This window comes from Plectropomus leopardus, chromosome 5 (assembly GCF_026936395.1).
Source record: "Plectropomus leopardus strain MGB_pleo_1.0 chromosome 5, ASM2693639v1, whole genome shotgun sequence".
NCBI classification, from domain to species: domain Eukaryota; kingdom Metazoa; phylum Chordata; class Actinopteri; order Perciformes; family Serranidae; genus Plectropomus; species Plectropomus leopardus.
In genome coordinates this window covers 27,963,445-27,974,267 of record NC_142180.1, presented here as the reverse complement: position 1 = coordinate 27,974,267, position 10,823 = coordinate 27,963,445, and the positions used below count along the sequence as shown (strand labels likewise).

The window sequence follows — 10,823 nt, the reverse complement described above, 5'->3', positions numbered from 1 at the left end:
GGTGAAATAATAATCTCCATAACAGAGCTGAGAGTTACCTTTGTTTCATGGAGATTCTGGGAGTGAAGCTAGGGCACCATCTGCTGGGATTAAATAATAAGGCAGCATGACACAAACCTTGTCCTTTTTCTACATCAGTTAATCAGTTAATGCTGGAATCTACACACAGGACTCTACACAACACTCCAACCATTATATATATATATATATATATATATATATATATATATATATATATATATATATATATATATATATATATATACACACACACATACACACACACATATGTTACTAGTATTTATCACAAGCACAAAGGTTGATGGCTGTTGTCACATTTTGATTATCTGTTCAACCACTTTAAGAAAAAAATGTCTACTGTGCACTAATTTTTTATCTTTAATTTTTCTTACTTTTACTTGCTTTATCAAGTGGATTTTATCCATTTGAAGATGTATTCTATGTATTCTATTGTGATTTTTTTTTTTTTACATGCAGGTATTTTATGTGTTTTGATGTAAAGCACTTAGTGAATTCAATTAATTTCTTGTAAAGCAGGTTGGGCTGCATTTCTTATATAAAAGGTGCTATATGAATAAAGTCTGTTCTTATTATTATAATTATTATTATAAATATTATTACTGTCCTGTATAAAATGACATGCAAAATTTGGGGGAAGACTTTCAGTTTGGAGTGGGGAAGGATAAAATATCTTCAACACATCAACAACAATATTTCTTAGTAATTATTTTACACTTACTTTACAATTATAATCATGTCAGATTTTATGTGGTTACATAATATTCCTGTTTTTGTTTGCCCTTTTCGCCAGGGATTACATGCCATGTCATGTCATGCTTGATTTGTTGTATTGCACAAACTGTGTATTAGGATTCAGACCAAATGAAAAACAAAAAAGCTTTTCTGTCTAATCTTTAAATGCTGCAATCAGAAGTCAACATTCTGAAGTGGTGGAAAACATAACAACTTTAACTCAAATAAAAGTGCATAAGTATTAGCATAAAAATAAACTTTATGTACAAGAACTAAAAATACTAAGTATGCAGAATGACTCATTGTAATATTTATAATATTAAAAACTTTATGTTATTGGATTATTTTATTTGTGATGCATTCATATATAGGCACCAGTTCAATGTTGCAGCTGATAGTTTGGGGCATTTTGTATTTCTTGGTATCATCTACGATACATAAAGATTTTTTGTTGATTTTGGGTATGAATCTGAAAAGAACGAATAACCAAAGTTACCTATTAACCTTGCAATAGTGTATATAGACTGTGACAGTTTTTAGATTCAGATCTTATTTTTTATATCTATATTTCCTTTTCTATATTTTTTTGTGTTTTATTTCCACCTTTTTATACTTTTTATTATATGTTTGATGTTGCATTGAGCTGCTGTAACAAGTGAATTTCCTCAGTGTGTGGATAAATAAAGGCTATCTTATCTTATCTTGTTATGGGGTGGAGGTTTGGCCTAAAGCAGTCTGAAGTAGTCTATTTGCCTCTCAAATATAGAGGGGTGGAAGTAGACCTATAAAGCAGTCTAAAGTAGTCTATTGTTTGCCTGGTGGAAGTAGTATAAAATAGAGTTACTTAAGGAAAGTACATGTGCTTCAAAATTGTACTAAGGCACAGGCACTAATTCATATTGGAGTTAATACAACAGCACAGGACTACATCTAATATATCTGCATTAGATATTTTCAAAATAGCAGTTTAAAAATATTTAATAATAAATAAATAAAGTCAGTTGCATAGTAAATGAAATAGAGGAAATAAAAAAACAAGCATAAAATAAAAACCTTCAGGGTGTGCTACAAAGATGGAGGTAAATTGAAATGTCTAAATAATCAAATTGGTTTGCCAATATAAATCTGAGTTTTAAATGTTTAATTGTTGTGAAATATATTTTAAAATCAGTATCTCTAAAATATCAAAGGATGGTAGGTTTTTGAGCTAAATCATTTTATGTATATAATACTTTTCCAAAATAATAATCATATCAACAACATAGTAAATCAATCACGTACATCAGATGAGAAATTGGGATTTTTTTTTTTAATGAACCTAATTTTGTTGGTGGGACATCTTTTTAAAACAGTTTTGAAAAGTGTCTTTGTAAATCAAGCCAAAAGGAGGTTACATATAACAATCTACAAAAACATGTTCAATAATTTCTCCTTCATAATTGCAAAAAGTGCATCTATTGTAGGCCTACACGCTTTGTGAAATAAATAACATATTTTAACTCTTTGAAGCCTGGATCGCCAAAGGTTTCTTGTGTTACGTTTGGACAACTTTCACAAGTGTTGAAACTTTGAAACCTGAACAAGTTTGTTTGATTTCTTCTGAATACATGGCTAAAAAAGGTAACAGCAAGTTGACAAGAGAAATTCTGAAAATTGAAAAATTAGGAAAATCAGACAAAAAAAGGAACTGAATATAATTTACAAAAGACAGAGAGACAAGAGAGAGGGAAAAAATATTAGAAAATAATTACAAGAGAATAATTATTGAATTCATAATTAGGTATTATAAGATAATTACATTTATTTTTCAGTTTTTTCCAAAACATTGCCTTGTTTTTGTTTGTTGTTGTTTTTTTCCATTTCTCTTTTGTTTTGTGTGTGCTCATTTTCGAGTGATTTTCCTGTTGCTTTTTACTAATTACTTGCAGGGTCATTTTTTCCTAAATTATCCATTATATTAATGATGAGGTCAATTCCCTCAGGTCTCACGGGGTTTAAATAACCCGCATTAGCAGGCAGGTAGTGGTTCATGAGCCTGAGCCTTACCGCACTGGCATGAGCGTAGCGTTAGTACGTACAGACGCACGAGCATGACGCACAAACTATAAAACCCCCCCTTCTGACATCAGCAGTCTCTTCCCTGCCTGAGCCCGAGTGAGGTGGGCAGTGTACATTTTCCTCTCTTTTCGCCACGAAGCGGATCCAAAACCATCCGTCAAAATGGTGAGTTTATTTCTAATCTTATAGTTAATAATCGGTTACTTGACAGGCAATGTGTCATTGGCGTAAATATGAGAATCCCAATGAGTATTTTACGGATGCTACGCCACCTAAATGTTAACGCAGTGAATTGTGCTTTGATCAAAATGGCAGCCGTTCTGTCATCAGTTACCGTTGGTTCAACCGAGCCAGACAGAATCTTAAAAAACAGCTCTGAGTAGTTTTACTGAGGTTTTGTTGCTGCGTCTGAGTGTAACATACATATTATGACAGCTTTCGGTGGTAGGGTGCCGGCCCAGCCTTTTTTGTGTATGTAGAAATGGCTGACGCGACATGACACGGCGGTGTTGAGCTGGCTAACCACAGCAGCTCTGTCTATGGCGCCAGCGCTTATTCGCCGGAAATATTCGTCAATATCGTTATAAACTAACAGAGGCTGAAATGGCACACGTTACTGGATAATATTTGGTTTTCGTGTGTGCTTGGGTTATGGCCAGGATTATATAACGTCAGTCACAGGCAGCCGGGGGAATCATTTGCCGGCATTTTGCGTTGCCCGGCCTGTCCATTACTTTAGCTTTCAAGCTAATGCTAGCATTTAGCACAGTCTCATAGTCTGTACACGTGGCCTATTGACGCCAATATTATGCCGGGTGCGACATGGTTGAATATGTCTTTTAACAACGTTTCTTTGGTTGTGTTGTCCATGTAGTCAAGACATATTGCTAATCTCTGAGTGTATTGCTTAATACAGACAAGTGGTTGTGGGGAAAAAAATAGTCTAAACATTTACGTCAGTGGCAATGATGGCGCATAACGCCCTGAGAGCAAGTGCAGAGCAATCGTTGAGTCAGCAGCGGTTATAGATACGCCGTGCGCAGTCACTGCTACGTGACATGTATTGACAATTTTGTAAAAAGCGTAACAGTAGTCCAAAGAAATATTAACATCAATCGACCTGTGCATATTATGCGATGGTCGTTTGCTGCGTGTGCAATTATGTGATTTGTCTGTAACTGTTCTCTCTCTCAGGTGAACTTTACCATCGACCAGATCCGTGCCATCATGGACAAAAAGGCCAACATCCGTAACATGTCCGTGATTGCGCACGTCGATCATGGAAAATCAACTTTGACAGACTCGCTGGTATCAAAGGCTGGCATCATTGCCTCAGCTCGTGCTGGAGAGACCCGTTTCACCGACACGCGCAAAGATGAACAGGAGCGATGCATCACCATCAAGTCAACGTAAGCATCTTGTCATATTTCCAACTGCACTCCGTAACTGTCTCCTTCCTTCTTTATTTTCATTAAAAGTTGGCTTTCAACTAGATGTGTTTGGTCTTTTTAGTTGCCTGCTGGATGTACAATAAAATGTTTAAACAATTTTGACAAGGGCAACAATATATTGCAGTTTTATTTCTAATATTTGAAGTCACCACAACTAACTGAGAAGTAAGAGGTAGCACAGACGCTGACATCATGCTCTTGTGTGTTGCCTGCACATCCATAATGAATCAACATGGACATCCTGATCCAGGGCAACTGTTTAATGATCCATTGTGCTTGTGTTTTGACATATCCTAAAGCAATAAAATATTGTTTTCACTGTGTGTGTTTGTGTTGAACTTGGATAAAATCTAATAGTGATGTTGAATAACAGGGAATGCATAATGGAGAGGTTGAACTCTAAGCGCGGGGTGAAAGTCGGTATTATGGGGTTGCTTTATTTAAGATGATTGTTTACTTCAGGGTTTTTTTTTCCAGATACATATTTCCAAGAAAATGGAATTAAAATGCATTTGCAGAGTGTAGCTATGTTAATTACATTCTATACTAGCTTGATTATTTACTACACTTAGATTTATTTAATCGTATTTTTGTATGTCAACTATGGATTCATAGTTGGATCATATTAGTTAGATTTTTTTTTTTCTTCAGTCAGGTTGCTTTTGAGTGACACTTGAGTTGTCACATTTGTCATCTGACTTTAACAATCTGTCCCGCCTTACAGCGCCATCTCCCTTTACTACGAGCTGTCCGAAAATGACTTGGCCTTCATAAAGCAGACCAAGGATGGCACTGGTTTCTTGATCAACCTGATTGACTCACCAGGACACGTTGACTTCTCCTCTGAAGTGACTGCTGCTCTCCGTGTCACTGACGGAGCCCTTGTTGTAGTGGATTGTGTGTCTGGTAAGGAAATTATAGATTTTCCATTTTTCACTAGCACATTTATTCTGAGTCCCCAAGAAAAGAAAAACACAGTGGACGCCAGTGTGACTACATTAAACAAACGTTCATAGTGCTAATCACAACTTTTTTTTCAGGCATATAAAATAAAACAAGACTACTTGATCAGATTAAAAGTGCAACATTTTGCTTAAAAGGGTTTTCTTATACTAAAATGCACGTGCTACATGAAGACAATTGCAGGTTTGCTAAGAAAATAATAACAGTGTCCTTCATAAACTCAATACTCAATATTTTTTCCTGCTAGGTGTTTGTGTGCAAACTGAGACAGTGCTCCGTCAGGCCATTGGTGAGCGAATCAAGCCAGTTCTGATGATGAACAAGATGGACCGTGCCTTGCTGGAGTTGCAGCTTGAACCTGAAGACCTTTACCAGACTTTCCAGCGCATTGTTGAGTCAGTCAATGTCATCATTTCCACTTACGGAGATGAGGAAAATGGACCCATGGGCAACCTCCAGGTGAGTGCCAAATATGGATGGTAATATCGAGCCAACATCATTTAGTCAGTTTTCACACTTTTAGTTCATTGTGGCTTCTGGGCAGTACATTTTCCCCAACTTTGAAAGAATCTGGAGGATTCAGCTCCTGAGCAGACACATGTATTTTTGTGTCCAAAATAAAATCAGCAAGTAAAACATTACCTGAAAAATCTCCTAAATGTACTGAAGTCCATATGTTCCCTGTTGTCAACACTCAAAGGTCGACCCAACCCACGGTACCGTTGGGTTTGGTTCTGGACTCCATGGCTGGGCTTTCACCCTGAAGCAGTTTGCTGAGATGTATGCAGCCAAGTTTGCTGCCAAGGGCCAAACTCAAATGACACCAGCTGAGCACGCCAAGAAGGTGGAAGACATGATGAAGAAGCTGTGGGGTGATAGGTGAGTCTTGATTGCCAGTTTAGGTGCGTGCCAGGGGGCACACATGGAAAGTGACTTGTGTTAAACTATTTTTACTTAAGCACAGAACATGGTTCTGTGTTTGATATAGCTATGTATCTGACTACTGTGTTGCTAAGTCTTTTATACCTTATCTATTACTCAAGGTACTTTGATTCTACCGCTGGAAAGTTCCTTAAGTCTGCTACTGGAGCTGATGGTACCAAGCACTCTCGCACCTTTGTTGCTCTTGTCCTGGATCCCATCTTCAAGGTAACACTACTGATTTTTATAGATATATGGTTGCAGTACAGTGCAGTAAAAAACAAAAAAAATCAGTATCTGTAAATGTTAAGCAGAATGTACCAGTTAGTCTGTGAGCCTGCAAGTGATGATTGAATATTCTTCACTTTGACCTGAGTAACCAGTGATGATTACCTTCACTCTGAGCAGAGCACAAGGACTTACTTTGACGCCCTCAGCACAGTCATGTTAAATGCTGGCCACTAATGAAATGAATTTCTTTTTTAGGTGTTTGCTGCCATCATGAACTTCAATAAGGAGGAAACTGCCAAGCTGATCCAGAAGTTGGATATCAAGTTGGATGCTGATGACAAGGAAAAGGAGGGCAAGCCTCTCCTGAAGGCTGTGATGCGCCGCTGGCTGCCTGCCGGAGAAGCCCTGCTGCAAATGATCACCATCCATCTGCCTTCCCCTGTCACTGCTCAGAGGTACCGCTGCGACCTGCTCTATGAGGGACCTGTAGATGATGATGCTGCCATGGGTATGAAATGGATTTATTTCACATTTGTAATTAAAGCAACTGAATGTTGTGAGCCCTTGGCAATAAAGCCATATGTGGCTGGATTTTTGTAGCAGAACTCAATCATAGTCTCAAACTGATTTGTCACCTCTTTTTTTTTAAATCAGGTATCAAGAACTGTGACCCTAAGGCTCCTTTGATGGTGTACATCTCAAAGATGGTCCCCACCAATGACAAGGGTCGCTTCTATGCATTCGGTCGCGTGTTCTCTGGGTGTGTCTCCACTGGCCTGAAAGTGCGCATTATGGGACCAAACTTTGTCCCTGGAAAGAAGGATGACCTGTATTTGAAGCCGATTCAGAGGTTGGTATCGGCAAATATTGCACAGTGATGTGTGTTTGTATCAATTATGTGAAGTCACTTATTAGATCATGATCGCATTTGAATTTTTGGCAATATTATTTACCAGTGACGCACATTGCTCTTTTCCAGGACCATCTTGATGATGGGTCGTTACGTTGAGCCCATTGAAGATGTGCCATGTGGTAACATTGTGGGTCTGGTTGGAGTGGACCAGTTCCTCGTCAAGACTGGAACAATCACCACCTATGAGCAAGCACACAACATGAAAGTGATGAAGTTCAGTGTCAGCCCTGTGGTCAGAGTTGCTGTGGAAGTCAAAAACCCTGCCGACCTGCCTAAGCTGGTTGAGGGTCTGAAGCGTCTGTCCAAGTCTGATCCCATGGTGCAGTGCATCATTGAGGAGTCTGGAGAACACATTGTTGCTGGAGCTGGAGAGCTGCATCTGGAGATCTGTCTGAAGGATCTGGAGGAGGATCACGCTGGCATTCCACTCAAGGTAATTAAAATCAATCAAAAATGTCATCGATAAGAGCGAAATATGTCATTTGGTTACCATCCCTAGAGGCAAACTTTCATGCATTGAAACCTGTTGTTTTCTTTTTTAGAAATCTGATCCAGTGGTGTCCTACAGGGAGACTGTTAGCGAAGAATCAAGTGTTATGTGTCTGTCAAAGTCGCCCAACAAGCACAACCGTCTGTTCATGAAGGCCAGGCCCTTCGAGGATGGACTGGCAGAGGACATCGAAAAGGGTGAGGTGTCATCTCGTCAGGAAATGAAGGCCCGAGCCCGCTACCTTGCTGACAAGTACGAGTGGGATGTCGGTGAGGCCAGAAAGATCTGGTGCTTTGGACCCGATGGAACTGGCCCCAACCTTTTGGTGGATGTTACCAAGGGAGTGCAGTACCTTAATGAGATCAAGGACAGTGTTGTGGCTGGCTTCCAGTGGGCAGTAAAGGAGGTAAGGGGCTCAAAAGAAGGCAAGATTTGGCTGTTAATTGCACTCAGCCTAAACGGTGTCAAGTTCACATAGAATGTCGTCACGTTGTTTGTTTAAAAAGTAATTTTGTTCTTTTTCTGGATATGTGTATTTAAAAGCATTTGGTGTCTCATTCTTGTCTTAGGGTGTTCTCTGTGAAGAGAACATGCGCGCCATTCGCTTCGACGTCCATGATGTGACTCTGCATGCCGATGCTATTCACCGTGGTGGTGGTCAGATTATTCCCACAGCTCGCAGAGTTCTGTACGCATGTGAGCTCACAGCCGAACCCAGAATAATGGAGCCCGTCTACCTGGTGGAGATCCAGGTAAGTGCCTCTGGAGATGTAATCTGTACTTGGTTTGTTCTCTTTCCACAAATATATCTAGGCTTGGCGAGGCACAGTGGCTATGTTACATTGACAGACATTTATCAGAATTTTTAGTTCCTAAATGCATGTCATTTCACAAGTGCTAAGTGCAGCCTGGTTGACTCAGTATCTCCTATCTACTTTACAGTGTCCTGAGTGTGCAATTGGTGGAATTTACGGTGTACTGAACAGGAGGCGTGGGCATGTGTTTGAGGAGTGCCAAGTTGTGGGAACACCTATGTATGTCACCAAGGCTTACCTGCCTGTCATGGAGTCATTCGGTAAGTCATTTTTCAGTGAGAGGCGGTGTTCTGAGCAGAGCTGCCTAAATGGCAGTTTCAAGCTATTGCTTATTGTCTTTTTCCCCAACCTGATTCTGTTATTTAGATTTAGTCTAATGTATCCAAGTGTTCAAAACTTGCACTCTAGTAAATGCAGGTTTTATCAGACTTGGAATGATCTCAGCAGAATTGATTTCAACTAGAAACGCTGCTTTTTTGTGCTTCGTGTCAATTTTCAGTTGGATTGTGCAAGTTGACTTAAATTTGTTAGCCTTACATGGATCCACCATAACGTCACTGAAACACAAGGTGCTTATTTTTTAGAGCACCAGGTGCATAACTACCTGAACTAAAAACTAGATATACTTTAGGCAGCAAAAGATGTTTGTTTTTTCCACCAGGGGAAAGTAATATGCTCATCGTAGTGGGACGTTTTTTAAGTTTGATTAAACCAATGGGTTTATCATGCACATGCCGAACATTAATGTTAACATTGGCTGTTTTTTTTTTTTTTTAGTGCCATACCCAGATAACGTTGTTGGTCAAATGATATTGAAAACTCCTAATCTGACCAAAGAGGATAATAAATGTGGCATTTGTGATTCCTGCACTCTGGCTTCCTGCAACCCTTTTTGCCCATAATGTTAAACGCTTCGCAGGAAGGTATTAAAGAATACTTTGCTCTGTCCATTCCCAGGTTTCACAGCTGACCTTCGTTCCAACACTGGTGGCCAGGCCTTCCCACAGTGTGTGTTCGACCATTGGCAGATCCTCAGCGGAGACCCACTTGATGTCGCAACCAAGCCTGGTACGGTTGTCATGGAGACACGCAAGCGTAAGGGTCTCAAGGAAGGTGTTCCAGCCCTGGACAACTACCTGGACAAATTGTAAACACCTGACACCCCACTTGGCTCTTGCCTCATTCCTCCCTACCCAATAAATTTTAAGTCAACATTGTGGAACTGGACTGTACAGAACACAGTGAGCACTAATGTTTGCCAAAAGGATCGACAATAATGAATAAACACCTACAAAAATTGTAAACGATAAATAAAAGAAAATAAAAACTAATGGTCAAGGCTTCTTGTCTTTTTGTTTTTTTATTGGGATAAGCAGGTAAAACTCTTTTCAAAGCACTGCTTAAATAAAGTCTGTGGCAGCATCTAGGGATGCCACAGCGAGGACATTTTCCCACAGGTTCATAAACTTGTGACAACACGTTTGGTTGTACCAGATGTTTTACAAGAAAAGTTTCATAGTCGATGCTAAATATCTGGAGTGCTCTTATTTTGCTACTGATGCAAACTGAACATCTACAGCTTTATATTAAATGCATAACTGGCAAAACGATTTTTTTTATGAAGTCACAGGAAATGCACTGCTTTTCAGTGAGAAGAGCGTCACTGCCGTCACTTATCAAAATTATATGGAGATACATTTGTCGCAGTATTTGTGAGCAAATTGACAATTATATTAAACACCCTCCACAAATGCAAAAACTTACTCAGAAAATATTCAACAAATATTAGAGACATGCACATACATAAAGTAAATGTACTGGGTATTTAACAAAAAAGCTCTTCCACAAACACAAAATAAAGTTAATAAAATCTTTAACTTACATTAAATGGCTGCAAATACAAAATTTCATAAATAACAGATATTGATCATTTAAAAAATGCTCCGACTGCGTGCCCTTATTTTTTAATGTGGAATAATAGATGTTTATTTAGACAGGCAAACTATTTCTCTCCAAAGTGTAGATCCGAGATTCCCAAATGCCTTTTAAATGTTGGGAAGATATTTATTCACAAATGTTTCCACGTATTGTGTATTTGCAACCTCTACTGTATTTACAGAGTATTTCTGTTTACAAATCTTTTGTATTTGTGGAAGGTGCTTTTGCTTTCCATATTGGAGTTTATGAAATGATTTTCACTGTTGGTG

At 38.9% G+C, this 10,823-nt stretch overlaps 1 protein-coding gene and 1 non-coding gene across 2 annotated transcripts; both read left to right on the top strand.

The window, feature by feature from the left end:
- Positions 1-2,842: 2,842 nt before the first annotated feature.
- Positions 2,843-9,956, top strand: LOC121939042 (elongation factor 2b). Its single transcript, XM_042482186.2, has 13 exons — positions 2,843-2,997; positions 4,027-4,241; positions 5,008-5,189; positions 5,494-5,705; positions 5,947-6,125; positions 6,290-6,395; positions 6,654-6,906; positions 7,053-7,248; positions 7,378-7,744; positions 7,854-8,207; positions 8,371-8,553; positions 8,744-8,876; positions 9,574-9,956. The coding sequence occupies exons 1-13, from the start codon at positions 2,995-2,997 to the stop codon at positions 9,765-9,767; spliced, it is 2,577 nt and encodes an 858-aa protein (XP_042338120.1). The 5' UTR covers positions 2,843-2,994; the 3' UTR covers positions 9,768-9,956.
- Positions 6,507-6,573, top strand: LOC121941439 (small nucleolar RNA SNORD37). Its single transcript, XR_006105750.1, has one exon. It is a non-coding gene; the product is annotated as a small nucleolar RNA SNORD37 (small nucleolar RNA).
- Positions 9,957-10,823: the final 867 nt, after the last annotated feature.